Below are 26,753 nucleotides of genomic sequence, written 5' to 3'. Positions count from 1 at the left end.
CCTATGAGCTGCTGAGCCCAGACGGTACGAAGAATGATGAGGGGACACTTGGTCCAAACTCCTCATTTTAAGGTAATAAAACCCAGCAGGGTGGGCGGTGAGGTGGGGGAGGGGAGGTGACTAGTCCAAGGTCACAATACGAGGCAGCAGGACTCTCAGAACTGGAGGCCATTCCAAGTGCCGTGTCCACTCTGGCATGAGCCATAGCATATCTGAAGGAGAGTGAGCTCCCGTAAGTCCTTTCCAGAAGGAGACAGCATATAAATAAATTAATTAAACAAACTGCTGAGTTAAAACTTTGACGCAGATTATTCTTTCAAAGGGAACAAAGGCTTGTATTGTCTTCTCTGACCGCTTCATATTTGCCTAGCAGTTAACAGAAAGCTTTCGTAGATCTTATGTTATTTGGGCTTCCTAACTACTCTCTAGGAGAAGGCAATGGCAACCCACTTCAGTGTTCTTGCCTGGAGAATCCCAGGGACGGGGGAACCTGGTGGGCTGCGATCTATGGGGTCGCACAGAGTAGGACAAGACTGAAGGGACTTAGCATCAGCAGCAGCAGCAACTACTCTCTAAAATAGCTAGGGATTATAATCCGCTTTTTACTGGTGGCTCAGATGGTAGAGAATCCGCCTGCAATGCGGGAGACCTGGGTTTGGAAGATACTCTGGAGAAGGGAACGTCTATCCACTCCAGCATTCTTGCCTGGAGAATTCCATGGAAGGAGGAGCCTGGAGGGCTACTCCATGGGGTCCATGGGGTCGCAAAGAGTTGGACCCGACTGAGCCACTTTCACTTTTTACTGGTGAGGAAACTAAGGTTCAGAGTAACTGAAGTGCAGGTTAAACGAGGATAAATGGCTAGATTAAGGGTGTATCTACCAGGCTCTACCAGGGAGCCTGGCACACGGAAAGTCCCTGTGGACAGTTGTGGCCTGAGCAGCAACGAGTAGCAGTATCTGCCGGTCCAGCCCACAAGTAGGGCTCCAGCAGTTGGGCCCTGAACTCCACGCAAAAGAAGAGAATTGTAAAACCAAAGATCACCTTGACCAGGAGAGCCACCCACAGGGTAACAGTGATTACTCCCTGATCATGAGCAAATGCTTTACTTCTCATCTAAGTTTTTCCATATGATCCAGGCTTTGTACAAGAAGCACATACCACTTTGAGAATCATTAATAAAAATGACTTTTACTCCTCAACAAAAAAGGTGTTATCTCCTCATTCACTTAGCCTCGTCACTCCCCATCCATTCCTGGACTGCGTGGGAACACAGCCCTACCTCCCACCCCTCTGATCCCAGGCCAGATCGCTCTGGCTGGCCAACCATGAATAGGGCTGGCCAGTGAGGTCTCAGAATCTTAGGGAGGAGGGCAGGCACTGATCACCACATATTAGGGATGAGGGCTCGAGACAAGGGACAAAACACAAGAGTTCTGTCTTCCTTTTGTGTTGACACTGTACCTGAATTCCCCAATGTAGGTGGGGGTGATGGTAATAGAATAAAATTATGCCATTTCCTTGGTTAGAAAGCACCAAGGTTCATCAAAGTCAATGTGGAATGAACAGGGGCTGTCCACTGAACCCAAGGAAGTAGGAATCAGGCATTTGAGAGGAATTCTTTTAAAGTATAGCAAAGAAGTATATTAATGTCAAATTAACCCAAATACACATGTCTACCCATCTATAGGGAAACTGACAACATCAGGGCTTCCACATACACGCATTAATCCATTCAATTTTATTAGGTATTTACTATCACTATTCTCATTTTTTCAGATGAGAATATTTGTTCAACATCTCCCAACTAGAAAGTAGCCAAAGGCTGGATTTGAACTCAGGAACGTCTGACTCTAAGGCTCTCTCCACTCTATCAGATTTGTTTTCCTTGTCAAAGATCATCATCGCAGCCATTTACTGAGCACTAACTCTGTATGAGGCAGGCTCCAGGTGCTTTCCACACATTATCCCTAATCCCCCACAGAACACTTGCAGAAGAGATACCATTAGTCTAATGTTACAAACGGAGAAATAAGCTGAAGGAGAGTAAAAAACGTGTGTGATCACACAGCTAACAAGAAGCAAGCTCAAGGAAAGTAAGCCTTACTTCACCTGTAGACTAAAAATGACCCGGAAAAGTGATACAGGAAGAAAAGAGAAAAGTGTGGAGGAAGTGGGGACACTAAGTGATGGACCTCGGCCTCTAGGGGATTTGGGGAGCAGGAGCAATCAAGGGTACTGGGTCCAGGTGAGGGCTCTTTCCTGCATCCCATTCTGGTTGGTGGCCTCTACCCCCCTTTCTCTGCCTTAGCTCCTCTCACACCACCTTCTTCCTCTGCGGGGTTCACCCCCAGGCCACCCCCAGTCTCCCCAGCTGCCAGTTGTTGCAGTTTCAAACTCAATTGTTCTCCTCGGTACTGAGGCAAATGGAGTCATTAATTACCTTCTATCGGCTGGGCTGAGTTCAGAACGCGATCAATATCCCCGCTTGTCATTCAGGGCAGCCCGCCTGTGCAGCCCCAGCCCCACCCCCACCCCCACGGCGGCCAGGACCAGAGGTCTGGGCTGCCACCCTCGCCTCCCCTCTGATGGAGGGCCGGGAGAGAAGTCAGAGATGCTGAAGAACCAGGCTGCTCTCCAGACTGGGAGAAGAGCAAGGATTCAGAGAATGGAGAGGCGAGTGGGAAGGAGGAAGGAAAAGGAAGGGGATGAGGGGGTGAGGAGAGAAGGGCAGGAGACCAGAAAGGAAGGAGAAAGCAGGAGAGCGGAGCGCCACATGCTGGGAAGGGGCTGCAAGGGCCGGGTGGGAGAAGGCGCTGATGTAAATAAACACTATCCAGGGAGGTGGGATTACATTCTGGAACCATGGCCTCTCGTCCTTATATTAATACTAGACAATCCGTGGGACTGCCCTGGCCAGGCACCCCAAGCCAAGTCCAAGAGGACAGCATAAAGAAGCCCTTGGAAACCTGGCCTGAAGCTTTGGCTCTGAGCAACAACAGCTTCTGCCCAGCCTTCCAGCCCTGGCAAACCTGCTAATTGTGACCAGGCTCTGCTTCTCAACACTCCATGTGTTCAGGACAGGGTGGAAGACAGGGGGTGGCTACCTGCCTGCCTGACCTCATTCTTACTGTGCCAATTTACACCCATGTGTCTCTGGGGACACGAACTACATCTGTGGTCCTAACATAATACTGGACTAGGAGTAACATTTTGCTGGGCTGAAATTCTACTTTTATCCCTCACCTGCTATATGTCCTTGGCCACGTCTCTCGAGCTTTTCTAGACTCTTTCCTCAGATGAACACCAGAGGGTTGCTAACTCCTACCTCAGCAGGATTCACTTCTATGTTCTCTGCGTTCCAACAAACATCTATCCAAACCTCTATTGTAGAAATAATAATAACTAAAATCGATCCAATTCCTATTATGGTACCAGACACTAAGCCTAACATAATCCAATGATTTAATCCTTACAATAACAGCAGCTAACATTAAGTGCTTACTATATATTGGGCACTCATCTAAGAAGTTTACATATATTAACTCATTTCATTTTCACCAGAACTTAAAGCAGGAAGCTTCTATTATTATCTCCATTTTGTAGGTAAGGAAATGGAAGTGCAGAGGTTCAGGAACTTTCCTAAGGTTACATAGCTAACTAGTGAAGGAGGAGGCAGAAGCAACCCAGGCGACATGCCTCTGGCAGCTGAGCTCATAACCTGGAGAAACTGAGAACTAGCGAGGTTGGGTAACTCGCTCTAAAGCACTCGTTCCAGACAGTAAGTGGCAGAGTCAAATTTAGAATCCATATGTACTTAAGGTTTTTTTTTTTTTTTTTTGATGTTTGTTTTCTTCACTAAACTCTGACTATTTTAAAGCCAGGGACCCATCTTTTTTTCATTTTTGTAAATCTAGCCCAGAGCCTGGCACATAGTAGCTGATAAAAGAATGCTGGCTGCTTTGTAGTATAGAATTCCAAAAGCAAAGATTGATTCATTCTTTACTTGCCTTACAGTTTACCTTTAGAAGGAAAAAGCAGCAGCATAGGACTTTACTAATTCACATAGGAATTCAGTGTTATCACATTTTATAGCTAGAAAGTATCATGGAGATAATTTAATCTGATGGCTTCTTACAGATTAAAAAAAAAAAAGAGGCTCAGAAAGGTTGAGTGATTTTCCCATGTCACACAGCTAGTTATCCTTAGGATAGGAACGAAAGCTCTCAGTCTTATGCCCTTTTCCAGTATTCCAGGCTGCTTAATTCTGATCAAGAAAGAGGAAACTGATCAAAGGGAAGTACTGGGGATTTGGGAAGAAAAGAACCATGTCTAGAGTTGACAGTGGCAAAAGAAGAGGACTCGGGCAGAATCCGACTCGAGGAAAGCAAACTGCTATGCCTTGAGGGAAAGAATGGCTGTGTGCACCCACAGCAAGAGATTCTAGAGGGGAATATAATTCCATGAGGACAGGATGCTCTAAAAATGAAATTCCACTGCCACAAGCTCAAATAATCAACCTGACAAAGTAAAGAGAGTGGGAGTGGGGGAGGGGTGGAAAGAGAGGGCATTTAAGGGAAATCGTTGTTGCTGCACACGAATGAGCTTTAAAATATGATGAGCCTAGATTTTAAAAGGACATGTACATGGAACAGTGGAAGATTATGCAATCATTAAAAAAATCATGTTTTCAAAGAATATTTAATGATATGTGAAAATGGTCCTATATAATGTTAAGTGAAAAAAGTGAGATGCAAGCTGTATATACAGTGTCATTCCAATTTTGATAAAAATTATACATATATATGTAATATATATAATTATACATAATATAAAGAATTATATACACACAGGAGACAAAAAGACTGTAAAGAATATGCCAAAATTCTAACAGTTGTTATCTCTTGGTGATGCAATTATGGGTAATTTTTTTTTAAAACTATTGTATCTTCTGAATATTTTTACAATGAGCATATATCACACTTAGTATCAGACAAGTTATTTTTTTCTTCTTATAAAGGACAGGAGGGAGGAGGGGACCATAACCAGGGATAGATATGAGAGTAGCAGGAGCCTGTCAGGAAGACAAAAGCTCAGAACAACTGAAACAACAAAAAGGGCCTTGGCAACCACATTTGGAGAAAGAACAAAAAGGAAGGCAGGCTTAGGCTCAGTGCTCAGGAAAGGAGGTAATACTGAGAGAAATGAAAGAGAAGGCAGAACTACTCAACCCCTGGCTTGACTTTGTCTTCTCCATCAAAGAAAAGAATCCTCAAAATGAGACCAGCAGGAGATGCCCAGGCAGGCGGGAGCCAGGTCCGTAACTCTTAACCATTTCAACTGAGTTACCTCTCCCAGGCTCAAAGAACTCAAATATCAGGACCTCAGGTGGGGCAGGGTGGTGGGGTGAGGTGGACAGGATCCTAAATTTTTTGTTGATAATCCTTGAGCAGTCACAATGAAAGGGCAAGGCAGTGACAAGATCAATGCCATAGCGAAGAAGGGGGACAGGTAAGCTTATGGAAACAACACTCTAATATATTTACTATTAGGGTCTGGAAATCTTTAGAAGAAATTATCATGCAGGGGCTTCCCAGGTGGCACTAGTGGTAAAGAACCTGCCTACCAATGCAGGAGACGTAAGAGTCATGGGTTCAATCCCTGGGTTGGGAAGATCCCCTGGAGGAGGGCACGGCAACCCACTCCCAGTATTCTTGCCTGGAGAATCCCATGGACAGAGGAGCCTGGTGGGCTATGGTCCATAGGGTCTCAAGAAGTCAGACATGACTGAAGCGACTTAGCACAGCACACACAGCATATCATGAGTTAATTTATGGGCATTAGAAAAGAGGGATACCATGGAGGCTGCATGCACTCACCAAGAGTAGGTTGTAGCAACCTAACTAGTTATCATTATTTAGGTCAAATGCCAGCCCCACCAAGACTTCCTCCACTGCCGTGGTGAGAAGCAACTGACCCCTTCTTTCTTGACATTTATCATTAGCACTTTATACGTTGATCATAGATCTATCACAATCTGCTTGTATAATGGTAAGCACTATCTATCTATCTATCTCCCTACTAGACTAGAAGGTTTTTGAGGTCAAGGACAGCGTCCTTCCTGTTTACCTTTGTTAAGTCAGTTCTGTTATGCTTTATCCATAGCAGACATTCAATCTGCTCATCAACTTATATTGGATTTTTTTAACTGATTGAGAAAACACTGCAGATATGGCAAATGTTAACATTTCACAGAAAATCTTTCTAAACTTTATGAACAAGATGAAGAACAGCAAAATGGGTGACGGCTGTTGGGCTCAATAGTTCCTAAAACAGCCAGGAGGGACAGCTCTACTGGTGTGCCTTGTGGCTCTCCTTTATTTTAAAGGAAAATAACTCTTTAAAAAAAGCTACTTGGATGATGACATAGAAGACATCCTTAAGATCTTATTCGGGTGAAATTAAGAGCCCAAACCAACAAGATGAAATTCAACAGGGATAAATGGAATGCCCTGTGTTTAGGGTTTTAAAAAATCAATTACACAAGTGCAGAATGGGGTAGACTTGGCTTGATAGCAATTGATGTGAAAAAGATCTCGAGGTTTTCGTTGACCACGAACTCAATATGAGCTTCAGTCTGACACGGCTGCTAAAAAATCGAATGTAATCTTAGGCTACATTATGGATGTAGACTCTCCAGATGGACAATGGCAAGGGTTCTACTGTACTTGGCTTTGGCTAGACTGTCTCTAGAGTTCAGTGGTCATTTAAGAGGGATTTTAATGGTCAAGAATGAATTCAGAGATGGGTAACCAGGATGGTGAAGGACCTCCCTTACGTGCAGGGACCACACCATGTGAGAAACTGAAATCCACCCGCGGCTCAGCCCAGTGTCTTTTCAGATGCTCATTAAACCAGATGGAATGAATGGAAGGGAGGGAGGAGGGGGAGAGAGGACTGTCGCATCTTGGCCTCCATTCTGTGTGGTAAGTGTTCTTATCTGTTTTAAAGATGAGGAAACAGATGCAGAGAGATTATGTAATCAGCCAGAGCAAGTAAGGAGCGGAGATGAAGCCCACATCCAGACATCGAGATCCCAAGTCCCATGCTCTCCCCTTACCACCACACTGACTCAGTACAAAGGCCATGTCGCTACCAGTGACAACTGTCCATCTGGGTCCTGTGTCCAGGCAGGGGCCGTGACCTGTCAGGAAGAACTGCTGCTGCGGAGAGTTTTATGTGCATGGCAGATAAGACCAGATGACCTTTAGGAATCTGACTCCTCCTTGTCACCACTCTCAGCCCAGCCACTGGCCTCCCTCCATGGGGGAGACAGCCCTAGGGACAGCCTCTCCATATTTCAGCCATTTCCAGCTTCAAGTTCCATTTCCTGCCTGCTCTTCTAGCCACTTGCCTGGATTCCTACTGAACGCTCAGCCACGTGGCTCAGCATTGAATTAACAGCTTATCGTCTGATCTAGGGAAGCCTTGCCTCTCCAAAGACTGTGAGTACTGTGAGGTACACATCTTGGTTATTTGCTTCTCTTATACATCCCAACAGGGTGGGAACTTCCGCCCACAGAGATCCCCAAAGAGGTCAGTGAAAGCTTTCTCAGTATCCCACAGGCTCTCAGTTCTCTGAAACTGTTTGTGGGAAATATGCCTGTGGACAGAGGGATGGACTGAATGATCATTTAGGGAGAAGGGGGATATATGGAGGAGACCTAGAATCCCCGAGAATGATACCGGTACAGTTACTTTCCCTGTTTTGGATAAGTTAGCCTCCAGTTTGCAGAAAAGAAGTGCACAGGCTCCCGCTGCCAACACACTGCTAGCGTGGTGTGCGTGACCTTCGGTGGAGAAGCAGGAGGGTGAGCAGGGACAGGTAGGGGAAGGGGAGCAAACAGGTAGTGGGAGAGAGAACAGCTGCAGAGAGGAAGAGGAGGGGTGAGTTTTGGGTGGATTTGGGTGAATTCCCCACAGTGATCAACTTTCCTGGCCAAGAGTATGCGCTGTGCCTTCCTGCTGGCTGCGGGCAAAGGCTGGGACTCTGGGCTCACTGGCCACTGGAGGGGAAGGAGGGCTGGCTGGGGTTCTGTTTGGGTGGGACCTGAGGCCTCCTTCGGTCCTGTTTGGGCTCTCGGGAGGGCTGGGGCCTTCTGCCTGGGGCCGGGCTCCAGCTGCGGCCAGAATCAGTTAGAAACCTCTCTGGAGCCAGAAGGGAAGGGGGCTTTGTTAGCTCAAAGGACACAAGCAAGGCGAAAAATTACATACCAGGCCGCTCTAAGTATGCTTGTTTAGAGAAACTGCTTGCATTTATGAAGTCTTTGGTGCGGAAAGCAGGGTTGCAAATGACTGCATCAGAGCGACAGTAAAGGCCATTAATTTCCTGTTATGTTTTCCTGTGTTGGGGGCTTTATTAATTTAATTTTACACTGTTGAACAACAACGAGAGCTGACACTGCCACACCGCCACGGCTGGGGTTTTCTTTTTGTGTGTGTAGCAAGGCTTTGCCTGACATGCAAATCAACGCTATTACCAGAACCAATAAAGATGTGTGGAAGCAAGAGGGAAGGGATGAGGATGCGAAGGGAGGGAGAAGGGGAGAAAAGAGGAGAGAAAGGGCAAAAGCCATCCCTGGGCAGTTTCTGCCTCGCTCCATGCCTCAGGTCTCCTGGCTTCCCAGAGCATCCTCCTCAATCAGCGATTTCTAGCCCCTCTTCCCCTTCCCTTGTACCCCCTCCTCCTTGACTTCCTGCCTTCAGGTGACTCCATCTCTGCTGTCTTTCTCTGTCCCAGCTCCTGGAAGAACGTGAGTAGGGACATGAAGCTCCCAGTAAGAGAGGTGTATGTGGGGGCGGGGGTAGGCTTCTCCCCTTGCCCATTCTCAGCCCAGGCATGTCAAGGAAGCACAGGGACAAGAGACTGGAGGTTGTCCTCTGTCCCCTCCACCTCTCCCCAGCCAGAGGTAAGGCCTCTGCTATATAGTTCCCTTTCCAGTCATTTTTCTTCGCACTCCCCTTTCCTCTAAAGCTAAGGATTCTGGCCTACTTACATGTTATTAGTGAACACACACATGAACCCATGTGCTTGTGCACATGATGAAGAGTCTAGAAAGTGACTCCAGCTTGCTTGTAAGTCCCTCTGAGCACTCCCATAGCCTACCTGGTCAACCATTTATTTCCTTTGAATTCCCAGAAAAAAATACTGTCTCTGATTGTTTCTCCTTAAGAGATTCTTAAGTTTCTCCTTCAGAGCTATCTTCAGTAGCCGCGAGGTATTACATTGGTCTAGACCAAGTTGCCAAAGAAAAATGGATCGCCAGTATCAGAAATACAGGCAGGTTCCTGGGAGACCACTTTTTGGTCCCTTTTCTTTCCAGGACCTCAAGATCACCCACACTGCCCTTCTCCCAGAGCTGCTTCCATAAGCTGGTTGCTCCAGTGGTCCACACTGCACAAGTGATGGAGATGGGGGTGGGGAAGTAAGAGCGCAGGGAAGCACCCGGGGACCCTCCTACCAAACACTTATCCGCATCCCTCATCGCACGCAGGCTCTGCCGTCTGCTGGGGCTGAGAGGGATCTGTGAGAGCCAGAGAGAGAGGGGGAGAAATAGAGTCCGTGCATCTTGCCCTCTGTCACTGGCTTGCTCGCACTCCTGCCTGCACTTTCTGCTTCGGGAGCTGTCTGGCAGGCTTGGAGAGGCTGTTGGACAGATTCCAGCTCTCCCCAGGAGGAAAGCATAAACTTCATAAACTGCATTTACTTTAATGCAGGTTCCTGGGGCTGCTTTCCTCCAGCTTTTCTTTCCTCCCCTTGTCTGCTCTGTCTCGATCACATTTTATCTCTGCCCCTGTGTGCACCCGGACCACACACACACACACACACACACACACAATGTGGCTAGTGCTCCTGAAAAAGCTGAAGTCGGGGCAGGAGGAAGACAGGCATGCATGTTGTAAAAGCTCTGTCTGCAGGAGAAAGCCTAGCCCCAGAGAGACCCTGTGAGATGCCCACACGCCTGTCTCCAGTGGAAATGAGCACAAAGGGTGCTTTGAGGCAAGCAGGCAGGCACCCCAGGGGAGGGAGGGATGCTGGCATTTCGCTGGGATGGCCAAACGAGGAGCCACCTGAAGGCTGGGCCACGGGCTCCGAGGCCGGGAGGGAGAGAAGGCGACGCCTCCACACAGGTTGAGGTCTGTGAGGCCTCCCTTGTCTGGGGCTGTCAAGGTCAGCAGGTTTGGGTTCACCGAAGGGTCAGGATGGTTTGAATTACTGGCTCTGCAGCAACTCTGCTCTGAGGCTCGTGATCAGTCTCTCAGCCCTCCCCCAACCCTCCTGGAAGAATGGGGAGGGTCCCAGAGACCCCTACTGGCCACCAGGGCCCTGAGGAAGGCAAGTGATGGTGGGCGGAGGCTGGGGGGAGGCTTCCCTGGGCCCCAGCGCCCCTCTGGAGCAGACACCCATGGTTGGGAGTTTACTGGGACCCATTCCTCTAGCAGGCTGCAGGGCTGGGTCTCCCAGGCTGCCTTTTCCCTGACCCTTTTTCTGAGGGATCCTCTAGGACCCTGCCCTTCTCATCTGCCCGTGGGCCTGCAGAGGAGACGGTGCCTGGAGGAGGCGAGCCTTCCTGCAGAAGGGCCTGAGGAGCAGCCTCAGGGCCCAGCTCTTCCCTCCATGGCCCCGCCTGAGGGAGAAGGGCAAAGCTGAGGCAGCGGAATTCTTGCTTGGTGCCCTTGCCCATGGGGGAAGGAGGACAATGCCTACCTGCAGGGCTTGAAGGGAGTTACCGAGTGAAGACATTCTGACAAGGTGGGTGTGCATACACAGACGTGGCGGTGGGAGGACCCGAGGCCTCTGCCCAGTGCCCTACTGTGCTCCTGCCACCCCAGTTTCCAGTGGTGGAGGGTCGCACACAGCCCCTCCAATGCGAGTCTGTGCATTCTTTCCTGGGGAGTGGGGTCGACCTATCCATTCTGACCTTTTTGACACTTTACCAAAAAAAAAAAATACATGCTTTTGTGCTAAACCTTAACATACTTCCTCAAACAACCAAATGTAACTCTTCATCCACAGCAGCATGAACTGGCTGGGAAACTAAGGCGGTTAATGACTCAGCTGCATTCGCTGGTATAATTGCAGGTATTTATGTACAAATTCACGCACCTACGTCAGCTACACACAGTCATGGTTAAACCCTGGTTCCTCCCTACTGAAAAAGGTACGTTCAGGTGTACACAGGGCCCCAGGCAAAGGTCTTAATAAAACCTTTAAACCTGCCTCTGTATAATGACCTGGTTGGCGTTCAACAGGCTCGTAGCCAACATTACCCTGAGAGTTTAGCTAAAATATGTGATCCAACTATGATAGAAAAATTCCCCGCTTAGGTATGAACGGTCTAATTTCCCAGGTTACTAGGAAGATATATTCATAACAATGAATGTGTGTTCAGAAGTGGATTTTTCGGGGGCGTGTGTGTCTTAGTGAATGCTGACCTTTGAACCTTAGTTCGCTCTTGGGCTGGATGGACAGCAGCCAGGTTTTGAATATTTGTTGGAAAATGAACATAGGCTGAGCTTTGTTCACGCAAGGTAAGGTCAGGTACCTGTCTGGACGGATGATTCCCTCTATGGAGATCTGGTTTCTGAACTTTCAGAGGACCTGGCTCCTGGGGGGTCAGAGTCTGTGACCTGTGCTAGGTAGCAGGTAGTGTGTGTGAAATCCTATCATTCCAGCAATGATCCACAGAAGCACTTTCCTTACAGAAACTCAAGCTCTGCATGACTTCCCTCTGCCAATCTGTCTTCATGCAGTGCCTGGTCGGGGCCTGGAGGACAGGAAAAGCCAAAAAGGCTCTGCCACGCTCAGCCCATGATGTAAGTTCACTTCAGAGGTGTGAGAGCCCAGAACTTCTGGGTCCATGCTCCCGGGTGGGTCTTCTCTAAGAAGGAGCTGTATGGCTGGGTTTGGCTGTGATTTTAAGGGTTTCGTGGCAAAAAGACATAATTGCGCCCAAGTACCGAGTTTAGGTTAAGGAATCAGTGCAACCTGCTTTTGTTCACCCAACATAGTGCAACCTCACCTTGCCTTCTGGGCCCTCCTAGATCTGCGGACTCAGCAAAACATCCCTAAGATCTTTTCATGAAGGGAGCACTCAGATCCCTCTCTGCTTTCGCCAGCCCCCAGCCTCTGAACCAAAAGGTCAGAGAGAACCGGCCCTGTGGGCCCCAAAGAATTGGCTCCTGCCTCTGCCTCTAGATGTCCACCCGTGCAAACCTGCCACGGAGAACTCACCTGCTGACCCCCTCAACAGGACTGCAGGTCCAGGCCATGGACACCCAAAGAACCAGAGCCTGGCAGCTGGCCAGGGGCAGTCTCTCCTCTCTCCTGGGGTCCTCCTCACCTGCCTTTTCTGACACCAGCACTCCTCCCACTGTCCCTCCAGAAAGACAGCGGGGAAGGGAGCCGGGTGACCAGGGCATGCCTGGTTTACATTAATGAGATACACCGAGGGTAATCCAGCCATGGAGGCAGCCTACAAAAGGAGGTGATCGCGGGCGGCCAGGAGCAGAGCGGCTCAGGTAATTGGTTTATCTATCTGGAAGCAGGGGGAGCAATCTCAGCACAGACAGACTAGCAGTAAAGTCTCTTCCTTAAGGCTATTTCCTTTGTCTTTTCAATTGCTTGCACATCCATGTGAGAGAGGGAGAGAGTGTTAAAGAGAGAGGGAGAGGGAGAAATGTTAATTTGTGAATTAATGGCTTTTCTCAGCGGAATTGTAAATTCAAATGTCACCTCACACGGTGACACCACGGCTGGTCTGCTGAAGAAGCAATGATAAGATCCCCCACCTCCCTCGGTGCCCCTCCCTCCCCAAAGATAGCTGCGGAGTGGAACATGCTACTTTTAATTTGCAATAACAACACAACAGAGGTATGTAGTAATGACTGCCTTCTTCTCCCCTCCTCCTGGCTTCCTGCACCCCCCCAGTCCAGTTGGCTCCCCACTTCCTCCCTCCCACCCCTGTGCTCTTCTGAAACAACACCTCACCTCACTCTGGCTCACCCCCCCCACCCCACCCAGGCCCTGATCACATGGGGGGTGTGTGCCTTTGGAATTGACGATGCTGCAACCCTCTCTTCTCCTTCAATAATCAGGGAATTAATGACCCTGAAGTTAAAGTGAGGCTGATACCGAGGCCCTGCCCAGCGTTGGGAAAAAGCCTTCATTGTTTTCAAGCAGGAGGCGGGCAGCAGAGAGGGAGATTCATGGATGGAGATTGAATATGCAATTTTCTTTCACCTTGCCAAGAGCTGCCCCTGGGCTGTGCCTGGCCTAAATTTTTCCTTTTACCATCTCTGCCTTATCCGGCCCTCCCACCTCCCTTCCATTCTTTCCAGAAAATTACCTTCAAAATTGATTTCCACTTTTACAAACAAATATAATGGGAACACAGGAAAAAACTTGGGCCGTGATGAATTAGGGCTGTCAGGTGCTTCCAGGTCTCCTTTGCTTTTGTTTTACTACCCGATCTGCTCTTTGTTTTTCCAAGGGCTGGAAAAAGTGCCCCCATCCACTGAGGGCCTGACCCTCCAGGCCACCAGGGCCTCAGCCCCCCAATCCAGTAGGGCCCAAGGCGGAAGTGAGCCAGGCCCTGAGACTCCGTTAGCCTTTGGTTTCCAGTGGAAGCCTGGGCCACCTCCTCCTAGTCTGCTCTCTGACCCTTAGGAACCCACTCACTAAAGAGTCTCTAACCGCCTCCCCAGCTCTCTCCCCTGGCCCCCGCACCAGGTTCCCTCTGGCCCCCATACCTCTTAAAGTCCAGACCAGATGCAAACCTCCACCTCCTCTAATGTGGGCAGGATCAGTGTATACCTCGACTAGAGCAAATAAGAGACAGACAGACACTGAGAGATCGCGAAAGGCAGGCAGGTCAAAGACCAGAGGTAAATCCAGAGACTGGGAGATCAGGCTCCTCTGTGAGGGTCCCCAGCCTCAGTCTCCCTTGTGGTGGGGCCCAGGCCCCGCTGGAGGCAGGACCAGGACAGACCATCCTTTTGCCAACATGGTAATGCTGACATGGGCCTTTGGGCAAAACTCTACATGCACATCTGTGTCTCAAGACCAGGCAGCCTGAGCACACCCAGGCCTGGCTCAGGACTCTCCCCATCCCCTGGCGCTGGTGACAGGGACACAATCATGCACCTGCTCACATTTGATCATCTCTCTGCCTGTATGCACTACCCAGAAAACTGTGTGCCTGCCCAATGCATGGCATCCCATGTCCCCTTTCACCCAAAGGTATCAGAAAGGTAGAAAACACACAATACCCACATCTGCATAAACCATGTGAGAAAGCACCTATGTGCACAAATCAAACACACATTTCCCAAGGTAAATAAATAAACGTGTATGTGGGGGCAGAAATACACAGCAATGGATGGAGGGAGGGAAGACTCCATGTTGGGGAAGAGGAGGTCCTGGGTTTATTTACACACATCTGAAACACCTTTGGAGGCTAATAAGAGATGATACATGGCCCAAGCGGATGGCCACAGAGCAAATGTGAAAACAGAGATGGACAGAGCTCCTCCTGGTTACACAGGGAGGCTGGCATCTTTCCTTGGCTGCCCTGGTCCCATCCAGGTTGGTTTATCCAGCATCAGCTTCCCTAGGCTGCTCTGTTTAAAAGGAACCGTACCAAGATGAGGGTGCTGGCACCCACAAAGTTTCCTCTTGACACAACTTCATTTCCCCTTGAAACATAAACCTGCCAATTTTTCCTTCCTCCCCAGACACACAGTGAGCCATCTTCAAAGATGGAGTTGGCTCAGCCCATGTCCGTGATCTCATGTAGTCCTCTCCATGGTCCCCGTGAAGTCAGTGCCGTCACTATCTCCATTTTATAGAGGAGAAGACTGAGCTGATGAAGGCCAAGAGGCTTGCCCAAGGCGCTATGATGCAAACCCAGCTGCGCCTCCCTCCAGAGCCTTTCCCCACCAAGTCACATTGCCCAGCCCAGCCCAGCCCAGCCAGGGATTGCCTGCTGGCCTCTCTACCGAATCCTCCTTCTACATGGGGCCCTTAGCAGCCTTCTCTTGCTTGAAGCCTGGGATCCTAGTAGGGCAGGAGCTGCTCCTTCCTACAGCATAATCCCCTCATCTGCTCCAAGTCAAACCCCAGCAACACACAAGGGACTTCAAGGAGGGAAACTAAGGAAATCACTTCTCACAGTGACGGCTTCAGCCAAAGCAGAAGGGAGCTAATAAAGGCAGTGACAGGGCTTGGCTGCTTGCAGCCATGCAACCTGCTCTGCCTGCAAACGTACAACTGCACTGCCTTGGCACCACTCAACTGCACAATTCATTGTGCACCTAATTAATGGAAGGCAGAATCATGGCCCCTGCATTCCCATGCATCAAAGGATAATACCGACACACCTCCCCTTGCACAGATCTAAAGACTCACACCATACGACTTCATTTGGATTTTTGGACAAGTGATATAATTGTTCTGGGCTTCACCACCACTGATGGACGGCAATGCTTTAAACCATGGCCAAAAGCAACTGGGTGAAGGCAAAGGACTTTGGTCCTGGAAAAATACAAGAGTCCCTGTTCTGCAGTCACATCAGCCAGCTCATGCAATGTTCCGTGATGCAGTGTCCCTAAAAAGGACTCTAACATACCCACCCAGAGTTAGAGCCAAGAAGAGGGACAGATTTCCGGAGGGTACTGAATGGGAATCTACCTTCTCAGACTGATGGATGGCCTGTCTGCCAGGTGCTTTATGACATAACTTCCCCATCTATTCCTGGTCTGTCTACCTGTCTCATTCCAGGATCTTCTGGACTCTTGGGGGGAAGGGGGAGGGTCAAAGCTTCTTGACTAGCACCTTTCTCAAAGGAAAATTCTGGAGATTTTTCCATCCTTCCAAAGGCCAGGGCATGAGAGGGCGTCTCAAGCAGGCTCACAGTCACTGTTGGTTTCCTTTTTCCCCAGAGTCACAGCTGATCGGTCCTTTACTAATGTCCCCACAGATCTGATTGCTGCAGATACTAATAACGCTGTCCATATTCTGAGTGCCAACGCCAATAATGCTCTGGGTATTATCACTGTGAACACCAATAACTACTGCTGAGATTGTGTCCAATAATGCCAGCACACGCCGCAGCGATTGTCCTCGCTAATGCCCACCACCGTGACATTGTTAGAGCTAAAGAATAGGCCGCACACTGTACCCATAGGCAGGAGCAGGAGTGGCTTCCTTGAGGACAGAGACGCTCACAGCTGGCCCCTGGGCTATGACACTGCCAGGGAGATGCCCCCCATGTGTGGGGCCAAAATCAAGCTGGCCTGGCAGGGGCACAGGGCCCTCCAGTAGGAGACCTGTCCCTCCACTCCCTCAAGGTCTAGTGCCTTGATGAGCACCCTTGTTCCCATCCCAGCCCCCCTCAGGTCCCTGGGCCAGCTCTCTCTTTCGCCTGCAGTGCCGGCGGCCCGGGAGCTGAAGGACACACCTGGGTGTCTCTGCGGCCCATGCCCGAGGCTGCCTCCTGCGCCCGGCCTGCCAGCCGCTGTGCTACCTTGGCCTGACTGCAGAGTTGGGCTACATCATCTTGACACTTAATTATCTCCCCTGTTCTTAATCATCTGAGCTGCTCCCTAATGCAAACTGGGCCTGGCTGCTTGGAGGTGCCCGGAGTTGGGGGAGGGGGTGGCTGTGGAGGGTCTGCCTTTCCTGTCCTCTCCCTTCCCACCTGGCCTGATGGATCAAGTGTGTGGATCATGTGTGGTGTGGGGTGTGTGTGTGTGTGTGTGTTGTGGCACAGGATGGTCAGGGAGAACTGGCTTTCCTCATAGGTTCCGGCCTCCACGAGGGAAAGGACAGCTCCATCTGGCCTGGCGTTGGTCAGAAGGAAGGGTGAGTCAAGGCAAAAGAACCTCCCCACCTCCCCAAAAGAGAAGCAGGGTCTCTGATCCTCCTTGCCACTGAGCTAGGCCTTGGGGTACGTATTTATGCAATAAGAGTAAATTTAGAGACTGCCATTACCTCTCACCTAGAATTCAACTGCTTCCTGAGGTGTCTCCCCGCTGCCATCGCTACCACCATGCTGGACCCAGCCCTGCTCTTGTGCCCTTCCTGATCAGACACTTTTGGTGGCTTTTCATGTCTGCAGGCAAAAGTCCCATCTTGGCCTGCTCTCCCATACCCCTAACCCTCCACTTAGCCCTACCTCCACAACTTCCCCTCAGGCCCTTTCATCCGAGCCAAAGCACCCCTGTTTTCTCCGCACAGTACCTTCTGGCCACCAGGCTCAGTCTGTCCCATAGAATTTCAACTACCATTGTCTTTGAATCATGCCGCTTGTCCATCCCTTAAGCCCCTCCTCAGAGGGCAGCCCTTCCTGGGGGCTCACTCCTTCCTCTGTCTGAGTTCCCACAGCCTGCAGCCCAGACCTCCATCACAACACAGATATCCAGATACCTGAGGGGCCTTTCTGCTCTCTGGGCTCATGTGTTTTATACGCCCCCACTAGACTATAAGCTCCTTAAGGACAAGAATCATATCTTGTTTTGCTCTGGGAACCTAGAGCACCAAGCCTTTTTTATGAGTGATGCCCAGAAAAGGTTCACTGAATTGAATTGACTTGAAACAATGAATGTGATCAATTGCTCAGAGAGGAGAGCACTCTGTTCTGCCCACCTGCAGTGGCCACAGCCTCAGGCCAGTGCTTCTCTATCTCCAGCCTCCTTCCTTGATCTACAGGAGTCCAGGAAGTAGTGGACATGCTTGACCCCAACTTCAGACCAGTGGGAAGGAGTCCAAAGGGGGTCCTGTGGCCTCCCCCAGCCCCCTGGTTGTCTCACAAGTGCTAAGGGTTTAAAGGAGAAATCCTCAGGGTCTGAGGCAGACTTCCAGATTACTCAGGGTGCTGGGGAGCTTGGCGAAGACCTGAGTATGGGGAAGCCCCAGGGAGAACTGAGACGCAGGCCCTTTCACACAGCCGCCCCCTGCCCATCAGTGGCTATTGCCAAAACAACCACAATGAAATTTAGTGAGTGGCAAAGGCCGTGGCAGCCAAATGTGTTTGGATATTTTGGAAGAAGGAGAAATAGAGCCAGACAAGCTGTTTTCCTGTGAAACGAGGCCATTAGGGCTTCTGGAAGGAGGCCAGACCCGGGTCATCACTGTCTTGCCAGACCCAGGCCTCTCCTACACACTGTCCCTTTCTGCTGGAGTCCGGGGCTCTCACACTCTCTTTACCCTCAGCCTGGGCCTAGGGAATCTCAGCTTTGTCTCTTTTCTCTGTTCCTTACCCTCTAGAGCTGTCCCAATCAAGGGCTTCTCTGTGCTTGGGATGACTGCAAGATTTACTGTCCAAATAGGACATTTTTGAGAGAAAAAGGAGATGCTGACTGGCCAAGATGCAGAGACAAAGGCATAAATTGAGACTGTCTGGATGAATGCGATATATGGTCCCCCACCTATGTTCATATTTAGAGGGTTCTATTTCATGGGAGATACCCTTAAAAGTTCACCCTCTCTAGACCAGGAAGTTACTGCTTCCCCAGCAGGGACGGTAAGATCAGGGCAGGAAGCAGGCTCCAGACACTGGGGTCTCCCTTTGCCTGGGCCTGCCAGCCCTGCGCCCTGGCCTCATGCATCAAAAGAGAACCAGATGGTCACCAAGGGACCCTTAATGTCACAACATTTGAAAAACACCTTCCCCCAAGCTCATCGCCACCACTCTCTCCTCTGATTTTCTTTCCCTGCTTCTCCTCCTCTTCATCCCTCTCACTCTATAACTCCCTGCCCAACAGCTAGCTGCCCCCAAGGAATTACAGGGAACGAGGGGAAGGGCCAGAGAGGAGCCTTGAGGGTGTCTTCTCCCATAGCAAAAAGCAGAGAGGGCCCATGCCCAGCTTCCCTAGTGGTTTGAATGGGCACAGGGTCAATGTGTTACAGATAAAGCGCAGTAGGGTCAGCTGCATGTGACATAACTCCCCCATTTCCTGATGGGTTGAGATCTGGGGAGGACAAGTCAGTTTAGCTTTTCATCCCCAGGTCAGAAACCAGCTGTCCCCTAACCTCCAAAACCTTCCCGTGGTCCATGGTTCCTGCTTTTCCTCCTGGCATCCCACAGGGATGTTTGGGGTGAATCCCGGGGGAAGGTGAAGCAGTTGGGGCTGCTGAGCAGATGGTGAAGCTGACGGCCCCACCAGCAGCCTGCCTCCCTCTCTCCAGGAGCCAGCAGGGTAGTGGAGGGACCTGGGCTTTGCTACTAAAAGTGATCTCACAGCAAAGCAGCTGCGAAGCTGGGCCGAAACTGGAGCTCTGAGTCCAAGGACAAAGCATACACAGGGGAAGCCAAGCCTCTTCCCTCCTCCCTACCTTCATCACGTTTCCTCTTCTCGCCATTGGAGCGAGGGATCCCCAGGATCCCATTGATGGAGTAGGATCCCACTGGATCATTGGAGGCGCTGGAAACAGGAGGGGAGGCCGTACTGGGAACTGGATGGGAGGAAGGAGGATAATGCCATCAGGATAGTGGTTGTGATCGCAGGCCAAAGCCCCAAGTCTGGGGGCAGAGAGAGGCAGAGGGAATGAGCGGGGATGGGGAGCCCATAGTCTCCTTTCTCTGAGATTTAAGGGGGAACGAGTTGCTGCATACAGTTCAGGCTCTTCAGTGCTGTCCACCCTGGGCTTAGTGGGGACCAGTCAACCCAGGCCTTCTCTGCAGACCTGGAGATTTCATTCACTCACTATAGGTTGAACCCACTCTTGAGGATGGATGGAAACAGCAAAGCGGACTCAACCTAGAAAGTGGTTCAGGGGTCCTGAGAGCACAGCCGCTTCTTGCACAGCTCATCCCCGGATCCCTGGGGCTGGGCAAATCCGTTTAAACAAGTCCCAGCCCATTGTTTCTAGTCTCCTAGGCAGAGTCTTTCCCAGTCCTGATTTAGAGTCTGTGGCTTTCTAAGATCTCTCTGATTCTCTTAGAGACACATGAATGGGCCTGATACTCCCCAGGGGTATGAAGCTCTTCACTCCCACCTGTTGCTTCTAGTCTTGAAATCACCTGAGAAGTTCCTAATTTCCCCTTCAGGGCACAGAGTAGTGAACACATTCACTTGGCAGTGATCAACTCAGGTACAGCTCGATCCAACCCTCCCCCGCAGCACACGCTGCAACCCAGGCCTAGCAAACAGGGCTCCTGCCAATTCCCGGAGGGCTGGGACCAGCCCTTTTCACTTTCTGCTGGTCCAGAGAGAGGGGACAGCTGCCAAGAGGGACAGCAGGAGAAATTTAACCACATCCCAGTCCCTCAAGCTCTCACCTATGGCTTCGGCAGCACTGAGCGCCCTTGGGTCAAAGGGAAGACAGTGCGTGGGAGGGAGGGAGGGGGTGCTGGCAGGTGTTCTGGTGGGACTGGTCGTGTCTCTGCAAGGCTGTGAGCGAGGGTCAATAAATGAGGGGGCTGGAGAGGGCAGAAGGTATGGCAGATGAGAGAGAGAGACAAAGACATCAAGTGAGATGAACTGAGAGGAGAGAGGCCATGAGGAGGGAGGGGTACAGACAGAGGAAGAGGTCCAGGGCCACCTGGACAGAGAGGAGAGGAGAGGGAAAGACAGAAGGGGGAGAAAGAGGAGAGAAGACAGAGGAGGAGAGAAGAGAGGAGGAGAATCTTAAAAATTAACAAAACAAAAATGGAGTAAGCAAGTAGATATGAAAGAGAGAAGGACAGAGAAAAAGAGATGGAGCAGGAGGAGGATGGGAAGGAGAAGGAAAGCTAGAGGAAAGGGAGGGAGAGAGACAGACGCACAGACTGATAAAGGCAAGGAGATGCGGGCAGGAGGCACAGCGCGGTCCTTGTGAGCTGGTCTCGCAGGCAGATCCTGCACCTCTAGAGAGCACAGGCCTTGGACCTCAGACAGTGTGCATTCCCCAGGGCTGGAGCTGCATTGCCCAGCTCTCAGGGGGCCCAGCATTCCCCCTTCCCTAAGTCCTCTTACCAATGGTGTGGCCAGGGGCAGTCACTCCGGTCCCGGCTCCATCCGGCGTTGGGTGGAAAGGCTGCTGAACTTTGGTCCGGATGATCCTGCAACAGCATCACCAACAGCATCACACGTCACATGCCCTCTGATGCCCTGGCCAGCTCCAGCCAAGCCCTATGGAGGTGGCTCCCCCAAGCTCCCTAGCTCCCTCCTCCCTCAGCTGCTCTCTGCACCCCCGCCCTCCCTGACTGCTGCAAGGCAGGAGCTTGCCCTCCTGTTGGCTCTGCGGATCCAGGTTCAGCGCATCCCTGGGCCAAGGCAGTCTGCATTCTATCCTGCAGTGCATTGATCAAATTGCCGTTTGACGTCTGGTAGCAAGGATCAGGGTAGTGGAGCGAGCAGACCACAGCCTCCTTCCCTTTTCTGGGAGTTGGGGCTCCCCTGGTGACTTGCTGTCCACCCTTCCCTTCTGGAGATCATTTTGGAGCTGGCTTTCCTATTGGGACTGTATCACAGTCCTCCAGAGTCAGGGAGGGGGTGACATCTCTCCATTTCCTGAGCTAAAGACAGAGTCAGGGAAGGGCTGGGTCACAGTAACCCTTTCGTCTCCAGGGTTCCAACACAGCACACAGTCCCTCTCAGGCGCTGAGCAACTCCTTGAACCACTTAGTGCTCTCACACCCCACAAAGCCCTGTTGCTGCCCAGCTCGCTGGCACACTGGCCTCCTTCCCAGAGGCCTTACTTGAATCTCAGCTTCTTTACCTGATTGGGTGAAGAGACTGGTGCCTTCCCCATGCACTCCAGGTGAGGGTGGGGGTGAGGGCTCCAGATCCAACATTGCAGGGCTGAGGCCTGTCAGTGATCCAAGGGCCCAGGGCTCAGGGATGCAAAAGACCAACCCTAGGGCCAGCATTGAGGAACATTTCCCTCCACCCACTGGTCCATCAGGTGCCCTTGGAAGCCACTTTTCTGAAGGCAAGTCCCCCTCCCCGCAGAGAGGTGTGTGAGCCAAGTTCATCTCAACCAGCCAGGTGAGTCACAAGCTGTGCATGGACTGGAACACTCACAGGTGGCCAAGATAAGGTCTCTGCCTCCCAGGACTGGTAATAAAATTGGGTAGGGAGGTCACACCCTGAGAAACCTAAGTCACCCCGAGGGAGGGAACAGGCAGTAAGTACCAGGAAGATGCAGGAGAGGAGTCACCTGCTGTGCGTGGGGCAGAGGAAGGGGAATGGGAAAAAAGACACTGAGGAGGTGGAATCTGGAATTAGATGTAGAGCCTCCAAGCAGTGTAAGGCTGAATACACACACACACACACACACACACACACACACACACACGAGCCAAAGGCACAGAGGATAGTGGAAAAGTCAGTGGGCCGCATGTCTAAAGTCTTGATTCTGCCATTAATTGGCCGCATAGCCTTGGCCTCATCATTCACCTTCCAGGCCTCAGTTTCTTCAGTTATAAGGTAAAGAGGATAGATGACAGGCTCTCTAAGGTCTCTTTCCCCAGTGAAACAGCATGCTCTTAACGTGAACAAAGAAGTGGGAAAGAGGTCGTTATAAGCAGATGCTGGAGGAGGGGGATAGAAAAGCAAGGGAGGGAGCAGGGGGTGAGGGGGTAACGCCTATCCAGGAACGCTGGAGGGATGTGAGGGCCTAAGAGGAAATGAGGCTGAAAAGCCAGAAGTGATGATGACAGCCCTGATTTTTCTGTTTATTGAGTGTCTACTATGTGCCTTTATTACTGTACTTATAGATTTTTAATTCTCATAACAATCTTCAAAGCAATACTATTATCCTCATTTTGCAGACTTAAAGTCAAAACTTAAAGAGGTTAAGGGGCTTTCTGAAGATTACACTGTCAGCTTGTCAGTGGAGATTGTCAAAGAAGGGCGTGTTGGTTGGGATGAGAGGCCTAAGGAGGAGTCCCTGGAGGACATCTCCTAACAGAGGCTAAAGTGGAGGGCTAAGGGCAGGGGTGGAATGCAGTCTGAAATGTGTACTTCTCATTACGTTGTCAGACCTCCCCCAGTATATAGGAACCAGGTTACAGGGTGTTAAGCCATGAGTGATTTCTAAATGAAAGGAGACAGGTACAAACCGATGCAGGTAAAGCAACAGTCAGGCACAAGGCCGTAAGGGGCTGGTCTCAGGAAGGAGAAGGAAAGGAGGGGGAAAAGGGAATTCCTTGGTGGTCCAGTGGTTAGGACTTGGTGCTTCCACTGCTGAGGGCCCAGGTTCAATCCCTGGTCGAGGAACAAAGATCCCACAAGCCACTCAGGGTGCCCCCCCACCAAAAAAAAGAGAGAGAAGGAAGAATTTGCAAGACACAGTACAGGCAGAATGGCCAGGATTTGGCAACTATCTGGAGTCAACCATGACTCCACTATTCTGCGGCTCTGAAACCACAGTGGTGCGTAACTGGAAGGCTGGTGGTTTGTCCAGCTCTCAGGAAGAGGACGCAGCATGGTGACTGGCTGGTCCTTGACATGCCTCATTTGAGGAGGCAGGTGAGTGCCCAGGCAGAAGATTGTTCACTACCCAGCACAGCAGACACAGATTTAGGAGACTGTCAAAGAAGGGCGTGTTGGTTGGGATGAGAGGCCTAAGGAGGAGTCCCTGGAGGACATCTCCTGACAGAGGCTAAGGAAAAGAACCTGACCTTGCACAGCGCTCAGAATTGGTCGTACAGGAAATGGCAGAACCAGGATCAGGCAGTGTTAGTCAAGTCAACAGAGAAGAACACTTCCAGAAGGAGAACATAACCCACAGCCTCCATGATGACACCATCCATAGTGACATAAAGTTTGAAGGGAACTGGAAATAAGAAGAGGCACAGATTTGGGGATTTTGGGTGACCACTAATGACGTTGTGAGAGTGGTCTCAATAAAGCAACTGAGGCAGAAGCCAGACAGGAAGAGATTTGGGAGTGGACAAGAGGAGAGGGAGGCAGTGAAATAGATCATTGCTTCAGAAGTTTGTAGAAAAGGAGAGAGATGTGTGGAAGCTGAAGAAAGCAGGTGAGTGGAGGGAAGCCTGTTCAGGGCAGGAAGGGCCTGGACATATCTGTAGGCCAAGGAGAAAGAACTGATGAAGAAGGAGAGGCTGAAGTTGCCAAAGAGAATGTGGATGACCTCCAGACAAGGCAGAAGAAGGAGAGAACAGAATGGTGGGCACAGGGAGGAGGCAGCGAGAAACGGCATGTGGTGATGTGGCCCAGAGTTTCTGGGTTTGGAGCATGATCACGATGGCAAAGACCCGACAGTCGCTAAGGGCAGTGTAGTCGGGTCTACAGGAGAAGTCTAGAGGCTGAGCAACTCAGAGCAGCTGCTCCTAATTCACTGCAGCAAAAAGTTTCTGGGGTCTCAGGGGGCTGGTAAGTGGCTCTGATTTGAGGGCTGCTGAGCTGTGGACAGAGGGAGCCCCCAGACTGAGGCTGGGTGAGACAGACAACCGGGTGGCCTCATGCAGCTGCTGTCTTTGTTACCCAAAGCCTCTGACCCCTGGGGCGCTGGTGCAGATTTAGCTGAGGCAGCAAGTGATGGAAAATCACTACTTCCTGACAGCGGCTTGGTGGTGCACAGGAGAGGAGCTGGGCAGGATGCCTGCTGTGACTTACTAATGTCCATCCATGCCCCCCAGGCGGTGGACACTCACCAGTCCCCAAAGCTAGATCTCAGAATTTAAGGACCAGGACTGTGGAAACCTGATGGTCATCCATCACCCTCCTGCATCCCATACACAACCCAATGACTCATGGGAATATCCCTAAGGGTTAAATGGATACAGAGGTTGCTTTGGGTGACTGCCTGACACTATTTCCCCCTGTTTCTCTTCCTGTTCCTTCAATTCTTTTTCATTCTTGGCCCCATAAGACAGCCAAACACATGTGTAGCCTCCGCAGCTCCAGGCAGAGTTGGCCTGGAAAGTCAAGTTCCCACACATGCATCCTTGGAGGAGACAGTCAGGAGCACATTTACTGGGGGCCAGGAGGTGCCATTTCCTGCAGAAAGCCTGCCCTGCCAGGGTACCTGCTCTCCACTTCTCCTCCAGGCACACTTTCCTTGACAGGGATGCTCTTTCTCCCCCATCTTCCAGGGAACCTCCTGGACTTCACCTTGGCTCAGCACAGGGCCTGCAAGTACTCAGCATCTCCACTCATGAGGCTGTGAGCAGAGCAAAGGGGAGTAGAGGGTGGGCTCCGGGCTCAGTCTGCCTGAGCCCAAGTCCCAGTTCTGTTACTTATTGTCCGTGGAATGAATCCCAGGTGTTTCTCATTCTCTCATCTGTAAAATAAGATGACACTATCTACCTCATAGGACTGCTGTGGGGGTTAAATAGGATAATTCCTGTAAAATGATCAGTGTGATGCTTGGCTCAATAAATGCTAACTGTAACTACTACTACTATTATTCCTGTGGGTGACCCCCAGGTCAGGCTGCTCTCTATGGAGGGGCTAAACCAGGTGCAGGCGAGGAGGCCACTGAGGCCCATCTGCCCCTGCCTGGTCAACGCAGCTGCTTCCAGGACCCTGGGAGGCGCACTGAGAAGACAGGAAACAGGAGCAGCAGGTGTCAAGCCTGACCTGACAAGAGATGCATCAGAGACTCTTGGGAAGACAGACTGGGGGCCCCGTCTGGCAGCACTGGGAAGGGTCCATAGACAGTAGGAGCAGCAGCTCCCTCAGGACCCAAAGATGCCAGGGGTTTGTGGTAGAGCTTTGGAGTAAAGGAGGACAAGGCAGGTGAAGTCCCTCCCTCTTTGGTTAAATTCCCAGGAGGTCTCCACCCCTGGCCATGCTGGAGATCCAAAGAGTCTCACGAGGGGGGACTTCCCTGGTGGTCCAGTGATTAGGACTCTGCTTCCACTGCTGGGAGTACGGGTTCAATCCCTGGTCAGGGAACTAAGATCCTGCATACCCTGCAGTTATGGCCTAAATAAATAAACAAATTTAAAACCAAACCAAACCAAATTAAAAAAACAAAACAAAACAAAACCCCAATCTCAACTGCTCTGTGAGTTAGCATGAAATCAGGTAATGAGGCTCCCATTAACAGTTTGTTAAACTCACGAAGAAAGAAAGACACTCTCGACTCTAAGAAAGCGCTGGGGGGGATTCTTCACTCCTGTTCTGATTTTCTTCCTCCTCTTCCTCCTCCTTCCTCTGCATCTCATTCTCTCTCTCCCCTTCCTATCTCTGCCCTTTCTCTGTCTCCCTTCCCTATGTCTGTTCGTCTGTCTCTTGGCACCCTGAAGTCCCACTGTGGCTGTGTGAGCTTATTGATTCCTGGGAGCTGGGGGAAAGCGGGAGGCAGGGCTGGGGTGCAGGCTCGGGGATGGAAATGGAAGGCTATAAATTATTTGTGACAGGAAAGCAATAGTGGCAGAGTGCTGAGCACAAGTCCTGTGTCACTATTAGATTCCTTTTAGCCTGATGACACTGTAAAAAAGGTTAAGTGTCTGCTGGAATCGTACACCTGGGGGGCCGGGGCAGCCTGGGAGCAGAACAAGCCACTGAGAGCAGGTATATCAATTCTCCAGGCCAATAATATTCCTCTCATTGATCGCCACGCAAAGTTCAAAAATCTCATTACAGCCAGGCAGACCGGGAACTTTTTACAAATCAATAGAATGATATAATGTATGTATACTTAGTACAAATGTATCTATTCATCTATCCATCCATCCACGGTCCGCCTCAGGGTTTCCAAGTTAACCTACCCATCATATTATGTTATGTTATGTA

General features: G+C 50.6%; 1 protein-coding gene and 1 non-coding gene across 5 annotated transcripts in view; one reads left to right on the top strand and one right to left on the bottom strand.

Moving 5' to 3' along the window:
• PAX2 (paired box 2) overlaps positions 1–26,753 on the bottom strand; it is an 89,586-nt gene that overhangs the window by 26,146 nt on the left and 36,687 nt on the right. For 3 of the 4 annotated variants that reach the window (XM_006053193.3, XM_006053190.3, XM_006053194.3), the window contains exons 5-6: positions 21,018–21,103; positions 19,396–19,515 (exon numbers count right to left, since the gene is read on the bottom strand). In XM_006053193.3, coding sequence (XP_006053255.1) covers positions 19,396–19,515; positions 21,018–21,103 — 206 coding nt within the window. Of the gene's footprint in view, positions 1–13,811; positions 13,881–19,395; positions 19,516–21,017; positions 21,104–26,753 lie in introns of all 4 variants that reach the window. The other variant, XM_006053185.3, reaches the window with a different exon arrangement.
• On the top strand, positions 23,192–23,264 carry TRNAG-UCC. The gene has a single exon. It is a non-coding gene; the product is annotated as a tRNA-Gly (tRNA).

This window comes from Bubalus bubalis, chromosome 23, assembly GCF_019923935.1.
Source record: "Bubalus bubalis isolate 160015118507 breed Murrah chromosome 23, NDDB_SH_1, whole genome shotgun sequence".
Taxonomy (NCBI): domain Eukaryota; kingdom Metazoa; phylum Chordata; class Mammalia; order Artiodactyla; family Bovidae; genus Bubalus; species Bubalus bubalis.
The sequence above is the reverse complement of the archived record's forward strand: the minus strand, read 5'-3'. Positions and strand labels throughout refer to the sequence as shown.